Below are 26834 nucleotides of genomic sequence, written 5' to 3' on the forward strand. Positions count from 1 at the left end.
GTGACGAGGGGGGGGGTGAGAAATGTGACGTCACATAAAAATGCGCAACTTTAAATAAATATACACAACACGTTCTACTTAATTAAATAGACTTTTTAATAAATGTTTTCTACAACATCAGAGTGCAGCGCCACATTAAATGCGCACTACAATGACAATAGTTTAAAGCGATTTGAAGCATGTTTCATTTTTTGGGGGGGGGGGGGCGGCAGAGCTTTGTGACGTCATATTTGAGGGGGGTCTGGCTTTTTGTGACGCCGTGTGACGAGGGGGGGGGTCAAAAATCTCGTGACGTCATTTATGGACGGCCCTTTACCCGTGTTATTATTGTACAGGGGAATTCAGTTTTCAGGTCCATTCGGCGTACAGCCGTTTTAATAGGGCAACTTTTGTTTAAAATGTGTGTTTCTTCCTTGTGATGGGACTTTGTGGGATGAACGTTGAGATGTATAAGGGGCACGGGGTGACCAACGAGGTCTGAATCGCTCTGTAATAAGGTAGCAGCACTGATCAGGGGTTGACGGGTTTGATACATTGGCTGAAACCTCCTGAGATGAGAAACCCAACGAGGCAGGGCCCCCCTCGCGTGCCCCGTAGCCCCCCCCCTCGCGCGCCCCGTAGCCCCCCCCCTAGCTCCCCGTACCCCCTCGCGGCCACGGGGGGGCGCTGTGTGGACGAAGAGGGGTCCCCCCCCAACCCCCACCACCAACACCGCCGCCGCTCCTCGCCTGAGCGCCGCCTCCATCTCACCCACGGGTCCCCCGGGGTTCGCACCGAGGGGCTTCATCGGGGGTAGCTAAGGGGGGTAGCTAAGGGGGGGTCCCAGTGACACTCAGCACCCCGAACAGCCCCCCCCCCATCCATCATCTTATCAACCCATCACTCTCGCACCAGCTCGCCATCACCACCGCCATCACCACCGCCGCTGCTGCCCTCGCGATGGCTGGGAATGTCGCGGTTGGCGCCTTTACAATGGCGCTGCTGTTCTCCGTCTGCCTGGGTCAGTCTGCCTGTGTCCTGGGTCAGTGTCTGCCTGTGTCCTGGGTCAGTGTCTGCCTGTGTCCTGGGTCAGTGTCTGTGTCCTGGGTCAGTGTCCTGGGTCAGTGTCTGTGTCCTGGGTCAGTGTCTGTCTGTGTCCTGAGTCAGTGTCTGTGTCCTGGGTCAGTCTGCCTGTGTCCTGGGTCAGTGTCTGTGTCCTGGGTCAGTGTCTGTGTCCTGGGTCAGTGTCTGTGTCCTGGGTCAGTCTGCCTGTGTCCTGGGTCAGTGTCTGTGTCCTGGGTCAGTGTCTGTGTCCTGGGTCATTGTCTGTGTCCTGGGTCAGTGTCTGCCTGTGTCCTGGGTCAGTGTCTGTGTCCTGGGTCAGTGTCTGTGTCCTGGGTCAGTCTGCCTGTGTCCTGGGTCAGTGTCTGCCTGTGTCCTGGGTCAGTGTCTGTGTCCTGGGTCAGTGTCTGTGTCCTGGGTCAGTGTCTGTGTCCTGGGTCAGTGTCTGTGTCCTGGGTCAGTGTCTGCCTGTGTCCTGGGTCAGCGCCTGTGTCCTGGGTCAGTCTGCCTGTGTCCTGGGTCAGTGTCTGTGTCCTGGGTCAGTGTCTGCCTGTGTCCTGGGTCAGTGTTTGCCTGTGTCCTGGGTCAGTGTCTGTCTGTGTCCTGGGTCAGTGCCTGTCTGTGTCCTGGGTCGGTGTCTGTGTCTGTGTCCTGGGTCAGTGTCTGTGTCCTGGGTCAGTGTCTGTCTGTGTCCTGGGTCAGTGTCTGTCTGTGTCCTGGGTCAGTGTCTGTCTGTGTCCTGGGTCAGTGTCTGTGTCCTGGGTCAGTGCCTGTGTCTTGGGTCAGTGTCTGTCTGTGTCCTAGGTCAGTGTGTGTGTCCTGGGTCAGTGTCTGTGTCCTGGGTCAGTGTCGGTCTGTGTCCTGGGTCAGTGTCTGTGTCCTGGGTCAGTGTCTGTGTCCTGGGTCAGTGTCTGTATCCTGGGTCAGTGTCTGTCTGTGTCCTGGGTCAGTGTCTGTGTCCTGAGTCAGCGTCTGTGTCCTGGGTCAGTGTCTGTCTGTATCCTGGGTCAGTGTCTGTCTGTATCCTGAGTCAGTGTCTTGTCCTGGGTCAGTGTCTGTGTCCTGGGCCAGTGTCTGTGTCCTGGGTCAGTGTCTGTCTGTGTCCTGGGTCAGTGTCTGTGTCATGGGTCAGTGTCTGTCTGTGTCCTGGGTCAGTGTCTGTGTCCTGGGTCTGTGTCCTCTCTATCTGGCTCCATCCTATCTGCCTGGTACAGTCCAGTCCTGTCTCCTGGGCCACTCCTGGCTGCCCGTCTCAGTCCTGTCCCACCGAGTCTCTCTTGTCTGTCTCTCTGCGGGATCAGTTCTGTCTCTGTGGGATCAGTTCTGTGTCTCTGTGGGATCAGTTCTGTGTCTCTGTGGGATCAGTTCTGTCTCTCTGCGGGATCAGTTCTGTGTCTCTGCGGGATCAGTTCTGTGTCTCTGTGGGATCAGTTCTGTCTCTTTGTGGGATCAGTTCTGTGTCTCTGTGGGATCAGTTCTGTCTCTTTGTGGGATCAGTTCTGTGTCTCTGTGGGATCAGTTCTGTCTCTCTGTGGGATCAGTTCTGTCTCTGTGGGATCAGTTCTGTCTCTCTGCGGGATCAGTTGTCTCTTTGTGGGATCAGTTCTGTGTCTCTTTGGGATCAGTTCTGTCTCTCTGCGGGATCAGTTCTGTCTCTCTGCGGGATCAGTTCTGTCTCTTTGTGGGATCAGTTCCGTGTCTCTTTGGGATCAGTTCTGTCTCTGCGGGATCAGTTCTGTCTCTCTGCGGGATCAGTTCTGTCTCTCTGCAGGATCAGTTCTGTCTCTTTGTGGGATCAGTTCTGTGTCTCTTTGGGATCAGTTCTGTCTCTCTGCGGGATCAGTTCTGTCTCTCTGCGGGATCAGTTCTGTCTCTTTGTGGGATCAGTTCTGTGTCTCTGTGGGATCAGTTCTGTCTCTTTGTGGGATCAGTTCTGTGTCTCTGTGGGATCAGTTCTGTCTCTCTGTGGGATCAGTTCTGTCTCTGTGGGATCAGCTATGTCTCTCTGTGGGATCAGTTCTGTGTCTCTGCGGGATCAGTTATGTCTCTCTGTGGGATCAGTTATGTCTCTCTGTGGGATCAGTTATGTCTCTCTGCGGGATCAGTTCTGTCTCTCTGCGAGATCAGTTCTGTCTCGCTGCGGGATCAGTTCTGTGTCTCTGTGGGATCAGTTCTGTCTCTCTGCGGGATCAGTTCTGTGTCTCTGTGGGATCAGTTCTGTCTCTCTGTGGGATCAGTTCTGTCTCTCTGCGGGATCAGTTCTGTCTCTCTGCGGGATCAGTTCTGTCTCTCTGCGGGATCAGTTATGTCTCTCTGTGGGATCAGTTATGTCTCTCTGCGGGATCAGTTCTGTCTCTCTGCGAGATCAGTTCTGTCTCGCTGCGGGATCAGTTCTGTCTCTCTGCGAGATCAGTTCTGTCTCTCTGCGGGATCAGTTCTGTGTCTCTGTGGGATCAGTTCTGTCTCTCTGCGGGATCAGTTCTGTCTCTCTGCGAGATCAGTTCTGTCTTTCTGCGAGATCAGTTCTGTCTCTCTGTGGGATCAGTTCTGTGTCGTCAGGAGCACGTGGCTCCTGACGACACACGTGGCTCCTGACGACACGTGGCTCCTTACGACACGGATCGCTTCTCCTCTTTCTGCACTCTATCATTCTGATTTAATTGGATTCACAAGACAATCATTGTTATTGACTATAATAATTGATTTATTTCAGCCCGAGTCGCTCACCCCCCGTGGTAGGGGTCGAACTTTAAACCCTTTCCCGAGTCCGTACGGGTTAATGTTCATGTAATGAATGCCCCTCTCCTCCCCCACCCGAAACAAATTTACCTGTGGGTTGTTTTTTTACGGTGCATTGCCTTCAAGTAAATTTTAATAAAAAAAAATAGTTCAGTTTTATTTGTACATATTTTTTTAACAAATGACTTGTTTACCTTTCCTATACTTGTTGTCATAACGTTCTGACCCACCCCTACTGGACATCTGTGAAAAAGAGCTTTCTAGCTTATCGGATTCCTCTTGCAGTATAAATACAGATTCTGATTCTGTGTCCCAAAAGACTCGCCGAGCCTTGTAGCGCTGAGTCTCTCGGCTGGATGGGTCCACCCGTGACAGTCGGGTACTCAGCGAGATAGCATGTGCTCCACTCACCAACTCGCACTGACCAGCCTAGTGAAGTATGGCCAAACAAACCGCCTCCCCCCGTTCACCAACACACCGAGGCCACAGCCACCACTCTAGCGATGGCAAAAACGGCATTCCAGAACCAGCAGTGGATTGATCATGGCCGATGATGCGGGCAGCGAGGACTGGCGTATGAGACGCGCGGCTTAAACCCGTGCCGCACGCACACACGCTCGGTGCACCCACACGTCCACCTGGCAGGTGACGCCGCCGCCACGCAGGTGGAGGCGGAGGATGGAGTGGTGGAAGACGACGTGGCGGAGGTGGAGGACGACGCGGCGGAGTCGGACGGCATGGTCGAGATTCCCGGCGGCGTATTCAGGATGGGCACGGACGCGGAGGACGCACGCGACGGGGAAGGCCCCTCCAGGCCGGTGGCGGTGGCCTCCTTCTGGCTGGACCGCCGCCCCGTCACGAACGAGCGGTTCAGGTAGGGACCCGTAGCAGGGATGGTCAGACAGGCCCCACTACCCGCACGGCGTGGGGAGGGAGACCCTTATCCCCGGCAGTGGATTGTACATGTACGTGGTATTGCATTTGATTTGTATTACCCAGGAAAGCCTAAAAAATTAGAAAACTTTTTTTGATGATCCTGCTAGGTTCTCGTAGGATGGGGGCGACGGTTGCTATGCGTTTCCCAGATAATTAAAATGCTGGCACATGTGGCCTACTTTATTTGAATATCGTTACGGTACTTTATTTGTATATCGTCACGGGACACCCTGCTACGTCCGCTGTGACTGCTTGGGCTACGTCACCACAGCACTTGAAATTTAATAACAAATTAGATCAAAAGTTAATAATAACTGACGTAATTGAGCCCAGGTCTGTGGTGGACTGAGCTCCCCCCTGCCCCCACCCCCCCCCACCCCCAACTGCGCTCCACGCTCCACAGGGAATTTGTGCGGAGTCGGAGGTACCGGACGGAGGCCGAGGGCTTCGGCTGGAGCTTCGTGTTCCAGGACTTCGTGCCGGAGGAGCTCAAGAGTAAAGTGACACAGAGGATCGAGGCACGTCTCGGATAGACCCACGTTTGGGATAGACACACGCCTCGGATAAACCCACGCCTTAGATAAACCCACGCCTTGGATAGACCCACATCGCAGATAGACCCACGTCTCGGATAGACCCACATCGCAGATAGACCCGCGCCTCGGATAAACCCACGTCTGGGAGAGACCCACGTCTGGGATAAACCCACGTCTGGGATAAACCCACGTCTGGGATAAATCCACGTCTGGGAGAGACCCACGTCTGGGAGAGACCCAGGTCTGGGAGAGACCCACGTCTGGGAGAGACCCACGTCTGGGAGAGACCCATGTCTGGGGTAAATCCACGTCTGAGATAAACCCACGTCTGGGAGAGACCCACGTCTGGGAGAGACCCATGTCTGGGAGAGACCCACGTCTGGGAGAGACCCACGTCTGGGATAAACCCACGTCTGGGAGAGACCCACGTCTGGGAGAGACCCACGTCTGGGAGAGACCCACGTCTGGGAGAGACCCACGTCTGGGGTAAATCCACGTCTGGGATAAACCCACGTCTGGGATAAATCCACGTCTGGAATAAACCCACGTCTGGGAGAGACCCACGTCTGGGAGAGACCCACGTCTGGGGTAAATCCACGTCTGGGGTAAACCCATGTCTGGGAGAGACCCACGTCTGGGAGAGACCCACGTCTGGGGTAAATCCACGTCTGGGATAAACCCATGTCTGGGAGAGACCCACGTCTGGGATAAACCCACGTCTGGGGTAAATCCACGTCTGGGAGAGACCCACGTCGCGCCGCACCGCGTGGCCCACGCCGGGTTCCGTGACCACCCCCTTGCCCCCGCCGCGCGTTCGTTAACCATCTTTGTGTCCAGCTGTGTTGCCATGAAGGACTTCGTCATCACCTTCCGTCAGTCTTCATCCATGAGCTCTTATTTCCAGATGCAAAACTTCGTTCGTGTTCAGTCACCGTGCAAACTGACGTGGCGTTGGAGTTCAGCACAAACACGCGGCGATGCCTGGCTGAGCAAGTGTGGTTTTGTGTGTCTGTGTGTCATTGGAGGCAGTGGCCCAGCGGTTAGTGCACTGTGAACCCAGCGACCCGAGGTTGATTCCCACTCATGGCCAATATCGGAGTTGAACATCTGAACTGGTCCTTGGCCTCCCCGAGGTCAACTTAAATGACTACCTGGCGGCCGGGTGTGTCGCTGGCCACCCACCCTCTGGTGTGCCGTGCCTCCCTTCATAGTTGCTACTCCCTAATAGCACTTGTGCCAACAGTCTGTTAAGACGAAAGTGGGGGATGAATATTCTTGGTTCTTTTGGTAAAGTCATGTAGAAGGGAAACAATAAAATAATAAAAATATAAAACAATAAAATTCTCACGACGTTTCGACTCCAACACAAGCAATCATCATCAAGTGTGAAAACCACAGCAAGACAATTTTAAAAAAGTGGCGGTTTTTTTTAACGTTAGCACCACGGAGAGCGATTTGGCAGTTATTCAGATGGACGAGTCCATCTATGTTCGGAAAAGAGGAGGGAGGAGACGAAAATAATGGATGCGGTCTGAAAGCCACTGTAAGCGTGAACAATCAGTTAAGACCCGAAATGGTTTATCAAATCCTTCCAATGATTGCTAAGCCATAATCCATCTTCTCAGTTGAAATTGTCTCTGTGTTTGTATATGTGGATAGCCTCATGAACGAATCTCTCATGGTAGCCAGATGGCTTGCAAAGAACTTCTGTCTTGGAGAAGTCAATGTCATGTGAGCCTACTGAATTATAACAGTGATCTGCCACGGCCGAGGTGTTGGTCCTACCGTGTTTTAGGTCTGCTTTGTGTTCACGGATGCAGTCCGAGACCTGTCGTTTGGTTTCTCCAATGTAACTACTACCACAGAGGCAACTTAGTTTGTAGACGCCAGGGTACTGTATGTCCGGAATCACATCTTTTACAGATGGAACCAGATCACGGATTTTATGTAATGTGTTGAATCGGACCTGGATCTTGTGTTTATTCAAGATTTTGGAGATCTTTTTTGTGATCCCTGCAATGTAGGGTAAAGTGATGGTTTTGAAAGGCTCCTCAAGAGGGTCCTTCTTCATGGTTGGAGTGATAGCTTTGCGGATTGTGTAGTCGGAGTAACCATTAGCCTTAAGCGCTTGGTGTACGTGCTTGAGTTCACTGGCTAAGTGTTCCTGGTCAGATATGCATTGGGCTCTATGGTGTAAGAGGCTTGATGGGCGAGGAATGTTTGTGACGCGTGTCTTGTGTGCGTTAGAGCGCGCCCTGGTGGATGCCTGTGGAGAGAGCCTACTGGCGGCAGGTGAGACGCGGAGGCTGCGAACCCCTCTCTTACCCACCGAGCCCGCTCGTCCTGTGTCGTCACCACTCCACCGTCTTCCTTTTCCGATGAGGAAGTAAATATATAGAGGTCTCCGTATAAAGGTCGGGCGGGGCACTGGCGCGATAGTGCCCCGCGCTATGACCTGGCAACCAGAACAGACGCGGCTAACATCGGCGGCGAGCGATATCTGAACCGGTCCTGGTCCCACCGCCCTTCGTCAGTCCGCACGAAGAAGCAGCGTGGTGAAGCATGGTCAAATAATTCCCACAACCGGCATGGTGTGGGGGAGGTGTTCATCCAGCAGTGAATTGCCAGAGAGCTGTAAATTCGTAATATATGCAATGTACACTTATATAACATCCTGACTGGGATTTGAACTCTCGACCTTCCGATGGCCCACTAACCACTGCACAGCTTTGTAGATTACATTTCTACCCATGTTGTTGTTGTGAGGCACTCAGTGATAATTCTTGGGTGCCACGGTGGCGATATGTTAACTACCTCGCCAGGTATGCAGGAGGTCGTTGGGTTTGATCTCGACCTTGACGCCTGCTGTATATTTGGAGTTTGCGTGGTCTCCCCGGTTTTTTCCTCCACATTTGGAATCGACATCACGCATTTTGAGCATTTGGCTGCTATAAATGTCCACGCGATGATGACGAGCCACTTCGTTGAGCTGTCATTTGTGATAGCCAGGTCGCTTCTGAATAAAGAGCTCCATAGAGCTCAGTTGGCCTCACCTGGTCAAATAAAAAATAACAATTTGTTCTTAAAAGTTTAATTACGATTCCACTCGCGATGCTCCTGCGCGGTGCCGACATTCCGCGCTGCGTCTCCCCGCCAGCCGTTCGGCCCGGGATCAGGGATCCGCGACCGCCTCGACCACCCGGTGGTGCACGTCAGCCTGCGCGACGCCACCGCCTTCTGCTCCTGGGCCGGCAAGCGTCTGCCCAGCGAGGAGGAGTGGGAGCGCGCCGCGCGGGGACGCCGGCTCGCTACCGGTAACCTCCTCCTCTTCCGCCATCATCGATTAGAATCGATTATTAGATGTGTGATAATTATCGATTATCATCGATTATTAGACGTGTGGTAATTATCACACATGCCCACGATTCAATACAAACATCGCGAGCTGAATAATCTAGGCGTCTTTTGACATCTGCTGCTCGCCAACCACCCACCACCGTGTGCGCGCGCGTGTCGTGTTGTCTCCGTCAGCAAGCGAGTACCCGTGGGGAGAGAACTTTGAGACTGGACGCGCCAACCTCTGGCAGGTGATGGCCCACACAACACCCAGGGGTCACGGCTAATCGGAGGGCCACAGAGACCTACTCCTCTCGACCACAGTGGCTTCAGGGTTGGCCGGGTGGCTCGGAGGTCAGAAGGCCAGACCCCGGTTCAAATTCAGGTTTCTGCCCCTTGATTAAACCGGGTTCTCAAGCATAACGAGTCGACGGCCTCAGCCCGGTCACCAATGACACATAAAAACAAAAACCCCATCACATTCAATTCGGTTCTGCACTTAATTCTGCTGTGCGAATAAATGTTATTAAAATAAATTCTCCTGTCACGGTCTTGGAGTGGCGGCGTGCTCAGGGTAGGGTCACCTGATAGCGTTTCAGCCAGGGGCAAGCAACTGATGATGATGAACAATTTAACTTCTTAATTTGGCCATCACATGCTTTATCGTAAATGAAGACGCTCGACCTGGCCCGGGATGCACCGAGAACACATAACAGTACGCAATATAATTTTTTTCAATTGAACTTCCTCTTTATTTAGTTCGTAGAGAACATACAATACCGTGTCAGAGAGATACGAAAAATAGCAGCTACCATCCCATTCACTTAAAGCACCCATCACATTTCCGAGCTAGAGGCCGGTGAATTTGAAACCACGACGGGAAGTCCCTCGTGCCATTTGACACGAAGGGGGCGACGCCGAACCAACAACCGGCTCCAACCGGCTCTCCTCTTGCAGCCGCACTCCTCGGCAGGCCCGAACCAAACTTCCTTCACGAGACGCCGCAAGAGACTTTGGAGTGACCTGCAGGTGGTACGCTGGCAAGCAGTGGGCTCCAGCAACTCTGAAATCGTGGTCAGGTTACGCTGCCATGGCAATGCGAGGGACGTCACCGGGGGGGGGGGGCATCGCTCCGAGACGTCTCGTGCGCTGTGCCGGCACGTGTGATAGCGGACTTTGAGGTTTATTATTTTTTTATTCTTCAACTTAACGAAGCTTCAGAGTTTGTGCCGCACAGCACAGACGGCCTCGGTGTGCCGCTACCCCCAGCTGTTTGTCTGGACGAGGTCTTCCTCTTAAATCGAGACACGGGGGAAAAACCCGCCCGCATGTGTGACAACAACCGGCCACGGCGTGACCCACGAGGCATGTAACAATTCGTCGAACTGTACTTCTATGCTCCCCGACCCTAGTAATCCGTGACACCCGTAAGGGCCGTGCACGTCACACGCACGATCGCTACATCATTACGCGCCCACCGATCGCCAGGTTTACATTCTGTGCGTCATCCCCCCTCACCCCCCCCTCACTCCCCCCTCACTCCCCCCTCACTCCTTTCACCCCCCCTCCCCCCCCCCAGGGCGCTTTTCCCGATGCAGATGCCGCGGCGGACGGATTCCACGGCACCAGCCCCGTGGACGCGTTCCCGGCACAAACCGACTTCGGTGAATTTCACCGCACGGCGACACCGTCACCAGAATCCAAAGAAACCACGACACCGCGGTTGTTCCGCTGCGTAGCTCTCCGATGCGATTCCGTGTCGTGCCCCACGACGTCCGACGTTTCGCTACATGCACTGGGGGACCCCCCCCCTCTTCAGAAAACTGACAATAAACTCAACACTTTCAAGTCACTCTCAGTAGCGTCGTATCGCTCCAGTGAGGTCACCATGACAGTGATGTCATCATGACAGTGATGTCACCATGACATCACTTCACGACATCGTTCCTGAAGAAGCCAAGATAGGAGAACCACAATGCACTTCTTCAGGAACTGCCGATGGTTTGTGCATAATGCACAGTGGCTGTGTGCTTTTTCTTTCCCACGTTTTGTGGGAAAGCTGAAGCAGCTCCCCAGCAGCACGTGGAGCTAAACGTCGGACATTGTGCCGAAGAACACGCGGCAGAACCCGCAAACGCATTGTCGGGAGAGCAAAGAAAAAACGTACGTAAATCGCACACAAAAGAAAAACTGTACGACGCAAATAACCGAGCGCGAACGAGCCGGAGAAGCTATCGACGGAGCCGTTCCGCTCCACAAGGCGGGTTGACCCGTCACGGTCGACGGGCGGTGGGGCGCCGTGACCCCTTAATCCCTACTTAATAACCGCAATCCTCATTGTCGAATGAAATCGCTGCCCACTATAGGGGGGGCGGAGCGTCGGCGCACGTCACAGACACCGACCGCCCGAGGGGACACGCGTTCCGTTGTCATCTCCACGTTGGGCACTAAAGCGTGGCAGCAGCAGAGTTGCCGTCTGGATGTGGCCGAGTCTGCAGACTTCCCCCCCCCCTCCACCCCCCGAGGCTGTGTGGGAGAACAACGGAGCCGCGTGCGTGCATGCGACGGACGCATCTGTACATCACACTATTACAATACCATGTGGATTTATATAGCTCACAAGACGGTGAATAGACTCTGAGCATATGAGAGAGGCAGTCAGTCGTAGCGACTCAACACTTAGAAAGACTAAGTTCCACACAGAAACTTGACGGATATATACGGAGGCCTGTAGACTTACATAGAGACCCGGACACTTACACAGATCGCCACTGACTCGGAGAGAAACCAAAAGACTTGCACAGAGACCCATAGACTCACATAGACCGGGTTGTGACTAAACCAGAAGCTCAAGTGAAGTGGGTTGATGGTCTCAGTGCGTGAACGAACGAGCTATAACTAGAAGCAAAGCGTTGCCAGGTCAAACAGTCTCCCTCTCGTACCCAATTAGTGCGGCTAAGATGCCTGCGGTGGTGACGGACAAATATCGTTCGTGGGGCGTTTTTAAGAGGTAGGCCTCATTTTGCCATGGGCCAGATGAACTGAAATTGCGGGCCACACGTTTGGCCCATGGATCGTAGGTTCCACGCCCCCCCCCCCCACGCCCCCCACCCCCCCCGGGTATGAGAGGTGTTTCGTGTTGCTCCCCCAGGCCTGCGCGACATGGTGGGCAACGTGTGGGAGTGGACCGACTCGGAGTTCGCCAACCCCGGCGCTCGCTCCCAGCCGATGAGCGTGCTCCGTGGGGCGTCCTGGATCGACACGGCTGACGGCTCGGCCAATCACAGGGCTCGCGTCACCACGAGGTAAACGAGCCGCCGGCCGAGAGACGCCTGCAAGCACGAACGCGATGCGGCGATGCCGAGTAGCCGCGCGTGAACTCGTCTCTCACCGGATACTATCCGGTTGAGCTGGCACACTCTGGAGTGGGTGGCACGTGACGCCACAGTGAGAGGTATATACTTAATGTGGTGTGGCCTGGTGTGGAAACATGTTCCGGGTACACCGAGCCGGGCAGACCCGGCTAGAATTGAGGCCTGCTCTCACCTCACCTGCCCCCCCTCACCTGCCCCCCCTCACCCCCCCAACCCCCACCACGCCCAGGATGGGGAACACCCCCGACTCCGCCTCCGACAACCTCGGCTTCCGCTGCGCCCGATCTCTCGACGACGGCCGGGCCACGGAACCGCGGTCACGCGGCCGGCCCGACGAGCTGTGAGCCGCCGCCGCCGGGCCACCGGCGTGCCACCGGAGCCAGCGTCGCCGCCCTCCAAGGGGGGAGGACGGATCCCCGCCGCGGTCACGCCTCGGCCATTGTTGGCGAGGACACGGCGGCCGCGGGGCGGTCGCTGGCGCGAGAAACCGATGAAAGCGCCCGACTCGCACCAAACCCGACTTTTCACATTGCTGCTTCCCGGGAGCCTGCAAACACGAATGCAACGTTCACACGCGCGGCTTTTGACGGCAGCAGCGGAAGGAGCACGCCAAGCCGAACAGGCGGACGCTTGCAGTCGAGCCGCGGGAAACCGTCAGGGCAAGTTGCGGAGCGTCGGTGGCATGGGGCCCTGGTTGCAGGCCCGGCACCTGGGTCCCTCCGGCCTGTGGGCCCCAGCGAAGTTTCACCGCCCGCACGCTTGATCGCTACGCCACCGGTTAACCCGAAGGCCCCCCCCACCCCTGCACTGGGGGGAGTGATGGTTGTCACACGGGGTATACGGGTCCCTTACTGGGTTTACAATTAGTCCTGCATTTGTGCGGGAATAGGTGGCGTTAATTTGAGGTGGCGTCGTTTGGGACGTCTACTCGATGCAATAAAAAAATGTAATATCTACTTTCAGATGTCTCGCCAAGAACCAACGGTAATATTTCACCATCGCGATTACGGCCGTCGTCTGTTCCGATGCCGGATGAGGAAGGCCTCGGCACGCCGTCATCAACATTAAATAAAAGAGGTGAAATGGAGGACGGAGGCGCTTCTGGGAAACTCGATTCGGTGACGAAGAGCAGCGTGCGAGTGAACGTTGGCGGCGGTGGAGTCGACGTTCGTGTTTATACCGAGCACAAATATTTACACGAGCAGAATGCATTTTTTTACGTCAATGCAATTGGGATTCAGTGAACAAGGAGAAATATTTACCAGCTCTTCCGACCGGTAACCCAGTGAGCGCGAGTCCGGGGGAACGGGTCGATGAGGCGATAGCACCGCGCAGTGATCGTCGGTGCAGATGGAGCTGATGGCGTGCGGCACGTGCAGTGAAGTTCCCTCCAACCCCCCCATATCCCCCCCCCCCAATATACCTCCACCCCTCACACCCACCCCCCGCACCCCCTCCCACCCCCCTCCACATCTAAGTATGGCACTTTAAATTATTGCCAGGTGGCTTCACATTAATAATTGGGCAGTTCCACAAAGTAGGCAACCACAGTGTCAAACTTCAAAATTTATCTGCATTATAACACGTGGGGCATAATTTTTCAGTCATTATTATTCTGCTTGTTTTATCCAAAAAAGCCTCGCTGAGTCTCAAGATTTCTTTAGGTTGGTCCTGTTAAGTTTTTACAGTCGCGGGGGCGATGTTGCTACTGCCGCTGTGTGGGATCCCAGTGAGTGGTTTGCAGTGTACATTTTCAGATTTTTACCATTGGGGATGTTTAGCCAAAAACCAGTTACATTGTATGGGGTTGTTTTTTTAACTCTGGGCAGAAAACGAAGAATCGAGAGAAACACCCCACGTAGGACAGGGGCAGAACATACAAACTCCAAGGAGAAAACCCCAGAGAGAAAGGTGCCCGTGTCGCGAACCGAACCCAGATCCTTCTTGCTGCCGAGTCGGCGCGCGAGCGTCACCCCCTGCACTGCTGCCAGCCACCCTGTGGCCCGTGTTCGTGCCCGCGGGCTGCGTGGCTTGTTTACGGGGAGAGTCGTCGATGGTCTGACGCATCAACAAAACTGCAGGCACCACCGTTCCCAGCGTGGGATGAGAAAGGTCATCCCGAGTACGCCCGGGCCCTGCCGTATGTCATGAGAATTAGTTTCTACCGTCCCCTAATTGGTTGGCATGTTACGCCCCATGTAAAAAAGGCCACTTCATGATTGTACTAAGGATTGCACCCAAGCGAAATTAGTCTGAAACGTACATCCAGAATTGTGGAACTGCCCAAAGGGTCACCAATCACAGCAAGCGACGGAACAACAGCGCCTGCACGCCCCCCCCCCCCGCTTCCCATGGTTCATTAGAATTAACGAGAGCCATGGGCTTTGAAACCAAAACGCGTAAACATCTTTGTTACCGTTGAACGAATATAATCGCTACCGATCCAAACTATCTCTCTCACGGGCTGCTGCTGCTCTGTTTGTAAAGTGAATATCGGCACTTCCTTGGATTTCAACGGCCACCCGGCTTTCGGCCATCGTCCGAAGGAGAGGAGCGACGGTGCCGCTGGAGCGATGACGCCGCTAGAGCGACGATGCGGCTGGCTGGAGCGATGATGCCGCTGGAGCGACGATGCGGCTGGCTGGAGCGATGATGCCGCTAGAGCGACAATGCGGCTGGCTGGAGCGATGATGCCGCTGGAGTGATGATGCCGCCGGAGCGAGGATGCCGCCGGAGCGAGGATGCGGCCGGAGCGACGTCGTTTGCCGTGACGACGCCGCAGTCATCGTGGCGACGCTACTTGAAGTTGCGCGCGAACTCCTCGCCGTCGCGTATCGCCGCCTTGAGCTCGGGCACGGCGGCGAGCAGCAGCTTCTCCTCGTAGCTCGACAGCGGCCCCAGGCCCATGCTCCTCTCGACGCCGCGCTTCTGCAACACGCAACGCCGCGACCTTCGTCAATCCACTGCTGGATGGCGGCCACCCAACATACGTCGCCACGCCGGTCGGCGCGGGACCGCTTCAGATATTGCTCTCGCCACCGCGTGTGACACTGCACCTCCACTGCGTCTCTACTAAACGGACTTCACTTGGCGCGGCAAAGCAAAAAAACACAACGATCGTTGCCTCCCGATCCTCGGTGGCGCCCAGCGCAAGCCGATTCATCATCGTCGCCATCATCGTCGCCGCTAATTGGCATCGACGGCAGTTCCACGCCTGCTTTGTGACCCAGAGTCAATATTTCCGTAGGTCCCAGTCCTGTTGCTTCTACTGAGATTTGTTTAACGCCGTCCAGTGGCGGCACTGGCGGAAGCCGCAGGTAAAACATCGGCCTCCGGTCGCCACGGAGACGCACGCACACGTACGCACGCATAAAGCCAGCAATCCCCCCCCCCCCGTCGTGGCCTCGACAAGCTGTTGGGGGAAAGTGCTGATCGCGAGCACCTCTGAAGACCGGCAGGGCGCACCTATGAAAAGGTGGTCCAGTCAGCACCACTCCAGCTGCCTTTTATCGTCTCCACCAATGCTGATGTTTTCACACACCGCACCCAGGTACTCACTTAAGGCCGAGTCGACCTAGGGGAAGCCCAGGACCGCTGCAAATATTCACCACTGTTATTGGTCGCGAGCGGGAATCCAACTCGGGTCCCCGGGTTCGTAGAGCAGTGGGCGAACCACGACACTACCGCTCCGCACACGTGTGTGCCCGCGGGCGCGCGTGTACGCGTGTACGCGTGTACGCGTGTACGCGTGTACGCACCCCGAGCAGGAGCGGCGTGGAGAGGTACGCCGCCTCCGTCTCCTCGGAGCGCACGAAGGCGCACTCCACGAGGCCCTTGTGCCCGTCGCTCGCCTCCAGCAGCGACGACACAAAGCGGGCGCCCGCGTGCGCCATGGACAGCGTCGCCGAGCCTGGCGCACGGGGAGGCAGTGGGACGCGCGGAGAAGCACGGGGAGGCACAACGATTACAATTGTCGCTTGGACTAAATGTCGTCGCAAGGAAAATCCAAGGAGTCGCGAGAGATCTCGCGTCAGAATCACCGAGCCGGCGGAAACTCCTCGCTCACCTTCCCCGACCTTGGCCTTCACGACCTCCGTGCCGGCCTCCTGCAGGCGCGAGGTCAGCATCTCGATCTGATCCTGGCCGAGATCCACCTTGGGCAAGCTCTGTGGGCCACCACACCGCGACGTTACTGGGCGTGTGTGCGTGGTGGGCGGGCGGGCGGGCGGGCGGGGCGGGCGGCGCTACCACAAGGTGCGTGCGACGTTGCTGAGGAACGGAGACTGTGCTCTGGTCTGAGCGGAACAAACCGGAAAGGACTCGACCACAAAACCGGCCACACCACACCACGCCACACAATCCAGCCACATCACACTACTAACCACACTCCACCAAATTAACAACTGCAAAACAACCAGCCACACCACACTATCAACCACACCACAGCAACAACCACATCACACCGTGAACCACACCGCACTACCTGGGACAGGAGGGGGATGATTGTCTTTCCTGCGTGACCTCCGACCACGGGGACCTCCACCGCCGACCGGTCCAGCCCCTGTGTGTGCGGAGGCGGCACACGGAGACACAGGGAGATGGCACACAGAGATGTGAGGTGGGCCGGCTGGATCAGAGGTTGGAGACGCCGAGAGCCTGGGTTCAGATCCGGGTTTCAACTGCCTGTGACTGAACTGGGTTCGAGCGAGTTGATGGTCTCAGCCCGATCACCATTGACTCGCACCAGACCCATAGATCCACACAGGGACCCATAGACTTGTACAGGAACGCAGTTATGATTGAGTGCAGTGAATCGATATCAGATTGATCACCAACCAGTGGCTCCATAACAAAATGTCACATTCAAGGTTCTGCGCTTAATATGCAAATTAATTCCCGCCTTGAATTACAATATCACGCGACAAACATCACTCTGTAGCAGGTAAAAGTGCAGCCCTGCAAGTGTCTGCTCACGCCACTGCTGGTGGACGGGGCCTGTACGAGAGGGCGCTCTAGAGAGCCCCTCTAGGGAGCCAGACGTGCTGGAGGAGGCAGGAGTACCCACACTTTACCCCACCACACGCCAGACTGGCCGATCGGCTACAATGCGGCAGGAAGGCGAGAAGCCGCCGCCGCTGCTGCTGCTGCGTACACAGCCCGCCCGACCCGCTGGGCGTCACTCGAAAGGAATCTCGGGGAAAAATATTCTGTGGAATCCGCTTCTGCGGACCGCTCTGGAACACGGAAGGGTCGCGGCGGCGTGTGCTAGGGGTGTCCCGGGAGCCGATTGGCCACGCCGCACCGACCTTGAGATCGGCCAAGAACACGCTGGCCCGGACCACGTCCAGGGTGGTGACCCCGAAGATCCGCTTGGGGTCGTAGACTCCGTGCTTCTTGAAGATCTCCGATGCGATGGGCACCATGGAGTTCACCTGGCCGGGGCGGAACGGTGAGCGGAGGTGAAAGGATTCGCCATCTCAAGATCACGGCTGATGGCGACGATGATGCGGAGGAGGTGTTAGGCTCGCTCAGCAGGTTGAAGATGATGATTGATAATTAAGATCATAGTTCATTTATTTGGTATAGCCCTGCGAGCCATTCGGCTCTTGAATCGGGTGCAACCGCAAAACACGGTGAGAGAAGTGATCCCGGCTGCTCACCAGGTTGGAGATGATGCAGAGCAGCGCTTGGGGGCACGTGATGGCGCACGCCTCCGCCAGCTCCGCCACGATGTGAGCGTTCATGGTGAAGAGGTCCTCGCGCGTCATCCCTTCCGGCGGTGAAGGAGAGGGTGGGGGGTGTGGGAGACGTGGGGGGTCATGGCGGCACGGCTACCGAGAGTAACGCCGAGACTGAGGGACGTGCGCGATGGTGCGGTGTGCCGCGTGCGGTGCCCGTTGTGCCGTGTCGTCGTTACCCGGTTTCCGGGGCACCCCCGCAGGGACCACGACGAGGTGGCTCCCGTCCAGCGCCTCGCTCAGCTGATTGGCGCCCTGGTGCGCTGCGGAGCATCACAAGCGTCGCCATCGTCTTGGTCTTCATCGTCGTCAATCGTCATTAACTTGACCACCATCATAGTTAACGTCGCCTCCACCGTCATTATTACTCGCATTGTTAATAATCAAAACTGCCGCCACAACCTCCACCACCAACATTACTCCCATCAGTCATCGCCACCATCATCACCAGCATCACCATTCTCGTTATCGGTGGTGGAGCTGGTGGTGGTAAACGTGGTAGTGATGGCGGTGGTAATTGTGGTAGAGATGGTAGTGATCACGGTGTTGGTGATGGCAGCGGCGATGGTAGTGGTGGTGATAGAGGTGGTGGCAGTGGTAATTGTAGTCGAGGTGGTGGTGGTGGCAGTGGCGGTGGCTGTGCTGGCAGTGTCTGCGGCATCATTAACGTCGGCTGCGGCGTTGGTGGTACTGGTATCGGTGGCGGCAATGGCGGTCGTGGTTTTGGCGGTGGTGTCGGTGTGGGCGTACGTCCGCACCGGAGACGGAGGCGTGCGAGTTGATGTGGCCCAGGTCGACGGCGACGCCGTGCGCACGAGCGATGTCGTAGAGCGCGAGGCGCGACACGCGCGCGTTCATCTTGAGCAGCAGCGACAGCGGCTGCCCGATGCCCCCCGCTGCTCCCAGCACCGCCACCTTCACCCCGTGCTGCGCCCCCCGCCACAAAGACAAAGATTCCCCCGCGTAGCCTTAAACAGACCGTCGGGGCGAGTGCCGCCAGCCACCGCCTGTTCAAGCCGGCGCGGCCTACGGAGGAGGCCGACCCCATACGCACGCCGGCAAGCGTCCTGAAACGGCGGTCGAACAACCCCCAAGCCCGACCCCGAGCGTGGAGGCCTTCATCCAGCAGTGGATTTAAAACATTCATGCCAGGCTGGGATCCTCTGGGAGACCAAAAAAAGAAGCCCTGAAGAAACACTGCAGCCTTGTGGGTAAAATAACTGTGGCGCCTACGTTTATATTTAAACCGCGCCCACGCACAAACTCATCAGCCAAGCCCGAATGAATGTCAATCATTCATTCGGGCTGTATCTGTCGCAGTGTGGGGGGGGAGGAGGGGATCACGTTCTTGAGATTGCGCCGACTCAGCGCCTTCCTACCCTGCACGCACTAACGCACGGTCACCTTGGCACGGCCGGGATCGCTCTTCGCACTCTCGTCACGCTATCGTCGGGGAAGCCTTTACCACGGAGGCGGGACGGGGGGGGGGGCAAAGGTGCCCCCGGTTGACACCCATGGGGCCCACGATCAATCTACCGCTGGATGAACACGCCTCCCAACCTCTGACAATCTCGCCCCGCAACAGCCAGCTTGCAAATGGCACGCGAGCACGAGTAAAGAGCAAGCGGCCACGTGTGCATTGTACGGAAATAAACCATCGGCGTTTCCCGAAGAGGCACAGCGTGGCCGCCACTCGTCCTAGGTCACCGTGAGCCAAATGTGACCGACTGAGGACAAGAGATCCAACAATGCACTCCTTCAGGAACTGCTGATGATTTGTTGCATAATGCACAGAGGCCGTACGATCTATTTTTGGTTACACAAACTTGTCTCTGTGGTGTCTGCACTCGCACTCTGTTACACGAGTAGGGGTTGTTGTTTTTCTCCTACAGCACAGCCACCAGACAGACAAACAAAAACCACGGTGACAAGGACTGCACGCACGGAGGTTAGGGGGCAAGTGGAGTTGCGTGGAGACAGCACAGGCTACGGAGTCGTTAATCGATACCCAGCTAGGCACGATCACTCACCACTGGTGGAGCCTGGACGGGGGAGGGGGGTGCCACGCTGGCTAGGAGATGTTAACTACCTCGCCTGGTACGCAGGAGGTCGTGGGTTCGATCCCGACCCTGACGCCTGCTGCTGCTGTATATTTGGAGCTTGCGTGTCTCTCGCTCCCCGTGGTCACGTGGATTTTTCTCTGGGTCCTCCGGTGTTTCCCCTCCACATTTAGAATGAGCATCACGCGTATTTAGCCGCTATAAATGTCCACGTGACGATGAGCCACTTCGTTGAGCTATCGCTTGTGTTGGCCAGGTCGCTTCTGAAAAAAAGAGCTAACATAGCTCAGTGGGGCCTTACCTGGTAAAATATAAAAACAAAAGCAGTTTAAGTTTTCGACAGCTGGGGGAAGGCAGTTGCGGAGCGTGGGGGCAGAAGAGTAGAACGAGCAACACCGATCGTGATGTCACCACGACCCCAAAGGACCCCTTCACCCACTCCCCCCCCCCCCCGACACTTTCACTCCCCCGAGTGCATCACGCGACGGACAAAACTCGCCCAGCGGAATCGCGTTTCACAACGCCCCCCGCGATCGTTGAGGGGGCCGATTGGTTCAGATTGTAAAAGACGAACTCAGTTCGCCAGGGAGACGAGGGCACAGCCCCCCTCAGGCGGATTCCCCGTGGATTCACGCACGTCAGTTTACCGTCGTTCCCGAGGAACCGGCGTGGGTTAGACGTTCACAGAGAGAACTATGCGACTCGTCGAGTTTTCCCAGGTCCTGTGTTGTGCCTAAGGTGGCAAAACTTGAGGAGCAGCTGCCACCGCCACGGTGGCGGCTGCTGCCACGGTCCGACCACGGCTGGATGAAGGCCTCCCCCGGTCCGCAACCATCTCGCGTCACGGTCTCGAGATGAGACGATTCGTCCTGGCTCCTGCGCGCGAGCCGATTTCATCGCTCAATCTCCGCGATGAAACCCAAACGGAATCGTGGAGATTTAGTGAGCGGACACGGCTTTGCCTCGCACCAAACCACCGCGCCACTGCTCCCACAGAAGGCCAGCAGCGGTCTTGTGGAATGCTGATTCGCGATTAAAAATAATTGCAGCCCTCGCCTTAACTCTAACCCCAACCCCGCACCACGGTCGCCCTTCCGGGTTAATTAACTCCGTCCCTGTGACCTCTCCGCTCCCACCCCGAGTGACTTCGGAATTTGTGGAATATAGCGTCTCATCGAGATCCCAGCGCCGCACTCGCCCACACGGCCTGTAGAGCGGGAGGGAGATGGATGAAAGGCTACGGGGAGGGAGGAAAGAAGACCAGAAGGGATGAAAAGTGGAAAGGACAAAGTGAGGGAGGGATGATCGAGGGATGAAAGAGGGAGGGAGATGAAAGGCTTTGGAGGTGGAGAGGCATGCGGGTAATCTGTGGGCTACATCACGCATGGGTACCTGCACAGCGAACTCGCCAGCATGGGTCAGCCCAGGTGACAAACTAAAACTAAACTTAGATTTTTTTTTTGTTTTTAACCAGGTAAACTGCGCCAAGCTGTGTAGCTCTTTTTCGGAAGCGACCTGGCCACAAATGAAGGCTCAACCAAGTGGCTTGTTCATCGTCACGTGGAAATTCATCGCAGTAGCCAAATGCTCTGGATCCCCCCCCCACATCCCCCGAAAAGCCAGTGACAGCGGCGGCGTGAGAAGCCAGTGAAGTCGCCGCACCACAGGAGCAGCCCAGGAGATGTCGGGCTCCGTACAGGACTTCGGCGTTTAGCCGCTGAGCCCACGTGGTCCGTGCCCCGTACCAAGGCCGTCGTTCAGTGCAGCAACACCCGTGGTTGTGCTGTACTTCTACGCTCCCGCGTCGAACGCTGCAAGCGCCTTCACCGGCCCAACAGCGCGGAGGCCGAGTAGAGCCCACGACCCGCGCGGCGTGAGAAGGCTCTCATCATCCAGCAGGGGAGTGACTGACGAAGTGATGTATTCTTGTTGTTAGTTTAACCAAAGCCATTTATGGAGGAGTGGGGGCGTAATAGATCTAGATTTTAGATTGAAGATTAATTTATTGAGAACTGCTTTTTGTGTTTAGCCCTTCCCCCGCACCTCCGATTAAGGCGGTTGGCTACGTACGGTGTCAAAGAAGTTCAACGTACACACGACGCTTACACAGCACAGCACACAAACGATAGTTGGCTACGTACGCTCTGTAACCGGTAACCCGAGTTTGATAGCTGGCCAAGGCTAGAAGGGCCGTGCCTGACGTAGTAAGAGGGTCTCCCCCCCCCTCCTTGCCTAGAAACGCCTATCTGGTAGTTTGCAAGCACGCATGATGGACCCTACTGATGAGCCCATGAACGTTGAAACCGGTCTAGATTTTGTTTGGCTGATGACACAATTAAAACAAAACACAAATGTGGAGGTCGATAAATGTGTAGGAGGAAATGTGTCTGCTTAGTTGTGTGTGTGACTTACATTCTCCACCACAGACCAGAATGATTGTTTTAACCCAGGCTAGGAGATCAGGAGTAGCGAGTGATATCTGAACGGGTCCTACTCTCTCTGCCTTCACCAAACCGCATTGACCAGCGCGGTGAAGTATGGTCATTCAACCAACACGACCCAACATGACGTGGCATTCGTGACGCACCCCGCAACGTGGATTATACTGGAGTGGAACGAGTGGAGAAGGATACGCTGGGGCAACACGTGTACGTGTGTGTGTGTACGTGTGTGTGTGTACGTATGTGTGTGTGCGTGTATGTGTGTGCGTGTGTTGCGTATCAGCCAGTCATCTCAGTCGACCCGTGGCACCTGGGTGTGCCCCGTGACCTCCTGCCAGCGGGCGTTCGACACTTAACGTGGCCTCAGGGTGCACATAGCCTGGCACAAGCGTCGTGGTGACGTCACCGCCACTTAGTGGCGAATGGCGGTTGTTGTGTTGCGTATGTGTACGTGTGTGTATGTACGTGTGTTCGTGTACGTGTGTTCGTGTACGTGTGTGTGTACGTGTGTGTGTGTGTGTTGCGTACGTGTGTGTGTGTGTACGTGTGTACGTGTGTGTACGTGTGTGTGGGTGTGTGTACATGTGGGGAGCGGCAGTGCAGCAGTTAGCGCGCTGCGCTACGAACCTGGTGACCCGGGTTCGATTCCCGCTCACGGCCAACACCAGTGACGATTATCTAAACCGGTACTGGGCCTCCCCTAGGTCCACTCAGCCTCAAACGAGTACCTGGTGCGGTGTGTAAAAACATCACCACTGGGGAGACAAAGGCGGCCGTCCTACTCGCTAACAGCACTTGCCCCCACAGTCTGTACAGGCTGTATGGGGGATCTTTGTGGTGATCAAATAACAGAGATAAGCAAACGCAATGTGTCTCATTCACTATCGTCAGGCCCTCGACAAACAAACACCAAAGTATAATCTTTATACATCCCATCAGCCGCCCGCCTTCTGGGAGTGCAAATCATTGCAGAGAGCAAACGATTTAAAAAAAAAGTCCCAGCCAAACTCCGCACCGGTTTCGACACTGGGTGCCTCATCAGCAAGGTCAGGCTCGCCGGTATTCAATGCTTGCGATTGTCCAGAAAAGGGACACTGCCTCTCTCTCTCTCTCTCGCACTAAGATAATGGGTTCTAATTAGAACCAAATGTATGTAACACGCGACACGTGGTCGTGGGCAATAGAAATTCACAACAGACAAGAAAATGTCTCCAAATACACGACAGTATATATACACACACACACGTGTATCTTATCTGCTCAAAAACTATACAGGTTTCGATTTAAAGCTTTCGTGACTGCAGGGATTCATCTTCTAGGTTCTTTCGGTAAAGTCACGTTGAATGGAGATAAAATAATAATAACAGAATACAATTCTCACGACGTTTCGGCCACAATACAAGTAGAGGAAGACTACTTGTGTTGTGGCCGAAACGTCGTGAGAATTTTATTCTGTTATTATTTTATTATTTATCTCCATTCTACGTGACTTTACCGAAAGAACCCAGAAGATGAACTATACAGGTATTTGTTTTAACATCTGTCGGCGGTGATGGTGGCGGTGAGAGCGGAGAAGGTGAACAGAGAATTTATTTTCCTCGGCTCGGGTTTGATGAGCAGGCGCACAGAGGTCGAGAGGTCACGGAGTGACCGCGGTCAGAGATTAAATCCCCCACGGCTCCCCCCACCCCCCAACTCACACAAACGCAGCAGCAGGGGGGGGGGTGTCTGTGCCGAGATGAGAGGCGTCGCATGCGTACAACGCGCGGACACAGGGTCGCGCGGGCACACACAGGGTCACGCGCGCGGACACAGGGTCACGCGCGCGGACACAGGGTCACGCGCGCGGACACAGGGTCACGCGCGCGGACACAGGGTCTCGCGCGCGGACACAGGGTCTCGCGCGCGGACACAGGGTCTCGCGCGCGGACACAGGGTCTCGCGCGCGGACACAGGGTCTCGCGCGCGGACACAGGGTCTCGCGCGCGGACACAGGGTCTCGCGCGCGGACACAGGGTCTCGCGTTGCACGCGTACGATTACTGCGGTAAATGCACCCACGTGTACACACCGTGATCCAGTATATACACACACACACGGGTACACACCGTGACCCAGTATATAAACATCAACGTTTACACAACAACGTGTACACACCCACCCATGCACACAATCACCACTATACATCGCCAATGTACACGTAATAGCCACCAGGGTACACGTGCTAAGGACACGTGCGTGCCATCACCTCACATGCCCAACAACCAGTGTATGTATACACAACACAATTGTAGATACACACACACTCGTCTACGATTGTACACAGCATGAACGTGTCCGACACCCACGTACACACACACACACCGACAAAGATCCCCCGTATAGCCTTAACAGACTGTTGGGGCAAGTGCTGTTAGCGAGTAGCACCTATGAAGCCCCGCACACACACACACACGTGTAACACGGCCCATGACCGAGTGTACACACACACAACAGTTACACAACAGTACACACTACACAAACTGAACACGCAGCAGGAGTCACGTCCACAAACAACAACAACCGCCATTCGCCACTAAGTGGGGGTGACGTGACCACAACGCTTGTGCCAGGCTAGGTGCACGTTGAGGCCACGTGAAGTGTCGAACGCCCGCTGGCAGGAGGTCACGGGGCAGACCCAGCAGGTGCCACGGGTCGACTGACTACGACGACTGGCTGATGCACCACCTGTGTCCCCTACTCTGCCAACTTGCTGTGCTTTAGCCACCATGCGCTCCGCTCGTTGTTGTGAGCGTCGCGCCTCTGCCCTCCGTTGTTGTTGGAGGGCGACTGCCTCCGACTGCCCTGCAGCAGCAGCGTCCTTCACGAGCCTCGCGTACACACAGACGCGCGTGCACACAGACGCGCGTACACACAGACGCTTCACAATACTGTATAGCAGACCAGCGCCACACACACGTGGCCTCGTGTGCACACACACACACACGTAGCCTCGTGTACACACACACACGTAGCCTCGTGTACACACACACACGTAGCCTCGTGTACACACACACACACGCGTGCCCTCGTGTGCACACAGACACGCGTGGCCTCATGTGCACACAGACACGCGTGGCATCGTGTGCACACACAGACACGCGTGGCATCGTGTGCACACACAGACACGCGTGGCATCGTGTGCACACACAGACACGCGTGGCATCGTGTGCACACACAGACACGCGTGGCATCGTGTGCACACACAGACACGTGGCCTCGCGTGCACACAGACACGCGTGCCCTCGTGTGCACACAGACACACACGTGCCCTCGTGTGCACACAGACACACACGTGCCCTCGTGTGCACACAGACACACACGTGCCCTCGTGTGCACACAGACACACACGTGCCCTCGTGTGCACACAGACACACGTGCCCTCGTGTGCACACAGACACGCGTGCCCTCGTGTGCACACAGACACACACACGGCGCCCTGTCCCGTTCCGTACCTGGGCCGCCGCCGCTGCGCTCAGTCCTCGTCTCGGCACGGCCCCCGTCAGGCGTCGACCCACAACGCGGACCGCCACTCGCGACATGGCCTGTGCCTAAGGGGTCCCGGCTAGAGGGGTACGGCTCAGGGGGCTCAGGGGTACGGCTCAGGGGTCTCAGGGGGCTGAGAGGGAGAGCTGAGACGCACGCCCACCGCGGGAGAGTCGTGAGACTGGCTCAGCCTGCAGAGTGCACAGGGACCGCATGCCTTTCCGCTGGCATCACGTGTCACGCCACACCCCCACTCACTCAACCACTCACACACTCACTTACACAACCACTCACACACACACACAGCCACTCACAACTACACACACACCACTCACACACACACAGCTACTCACACACAGCCGCTCACACAACTACACACACACCACACACACAGCCACTCACACACTCACTTACACACAACTCACACACAGCCACTCACACACTCACACAACCACTCACACACACAGCCACTCACACACTCACACAACTACACACACAGCCACTCACACACACAGCCACTCACACACTCACTTACAACTACACACACACAGCCACTCACACAACTACACACACACAGCCACTCACACACTCACTCAACCACTCACACACACAGCCACTCACACACTCACTTACACAACTACACACACACACAGCCACTCACACACACAGCCACTCACAACTACACACACACCACTCACTCAACCACTCACACACACAGCCACTCACACACTCACTTACACACAACTCACACACACAGCCACTCACACAACTACACACACAGCCACTCACACACACACTCACACAACCACTAACACACACAGCCACTCACACACTCACTTACACACACACCACTCACACACAGCCACTCACACACTCACACAACCACTCACACACACAGCCACTCACACACTCACTTACACACACACCACTCACACACAGCCACTCACACACTCACACACACAGCCGCTCACTCACACACACACAACCACTCACACAACCACACAGCCACTCACACAACTACACACACATCACTCACACACACACAGCCACTCACTCACACACCCACTCACAGACACAGCCACTCACACAACTACACACACACCACTCAC

At 55.9% G+C, this 26834-nt stretch overlaps 2 protein-coding genes across 3 annotated transcripts; one reads left to right on the plus strand and one right to left on the minus strand.

The window, feature by feature from the left end:
* Positions 1 to 662: 662 nt before the first annotated feature.
* On the plus strand, positions 663 to 13049 carry SUMF2 (sulfatase modifying factor 2). Of its 2 annotated transcripts, none has more exons than XM_076062824.1 (9): positions 663 to 1021; positions 4426 to 4654; positions 5120 to 5234; positions 7500 to 7544; positions 8410 to 8566; positions 8784 to 8839; positions 10168 to 10252; positions 11740 to 11893; positions 12192 to 13049. In XM_076062824.1, the coding sequence occupies exons 1-9, from the start codon at positions 940 to 942 to the stop codon at positions 12304 to 12306; spliced, it is 1038 nt and encodes a 345-aa protein (XP_075918939.1). In that variant the 5' UTR covers positions 663 to 939; the 3' UTR covers positions 12307 to 13049. The 2 variants fall into 2 exon arrangements, with proteins under 2 accessions (XP_075918939.1, XP_032803364.1); XM_032947473.2 differs by having other exon boundaries at positions 664 to 1000.
* Positions 13050 to 13515: 466 nt separating this feature from the next.
* On the minus strand, positions 13516 to 26005 carry LOC116939270 (malate dehydrogenase, mitochondrial-like). Its single transcript, XM_032947475.2, has 9 exons — positions 25695 to 26005; positions 18459 to 18627; positions 17880 to 17963; positions 17623 to 17732; positions 17269 to 17394; positions 16446 to 16523; positions 16029 to 16128; positions 15721 to 15872; positions 13516 to 14890 (listed from the first exon to the last, which is right to left on the minus strand). Exons 1-9 carry the CDS (start codon positions 25779 to 25781, stop codon positions 14759 to 14761), a joined length of 1038 nt encoding a protein of 345 aa, XP_032803366.1. The 5' UTR covers positions 25782 to 26005; the 3' UTR covers positions 13516 to 14758.
* Between the last annotated feature and the right edge of the window lie 829 nt (positions 26006 to 26834).

Source organism: Petromyzon marinus, chromosome 5, assembly GCF_048934315.1.
Source record: "Petromyzon marinus isolate PM22_M1 ecotype Great Lakes invasive population chromosome 5, UKy_Petmar_22M1.pri1.0, whole genome shotgun sequence".
NCBI lineage: Eukaryota > Metazoa > Chordata > Hyperoartia > Petromyzontiformes > Petromyzontidae > Petromyzon > Petromyzon marinus.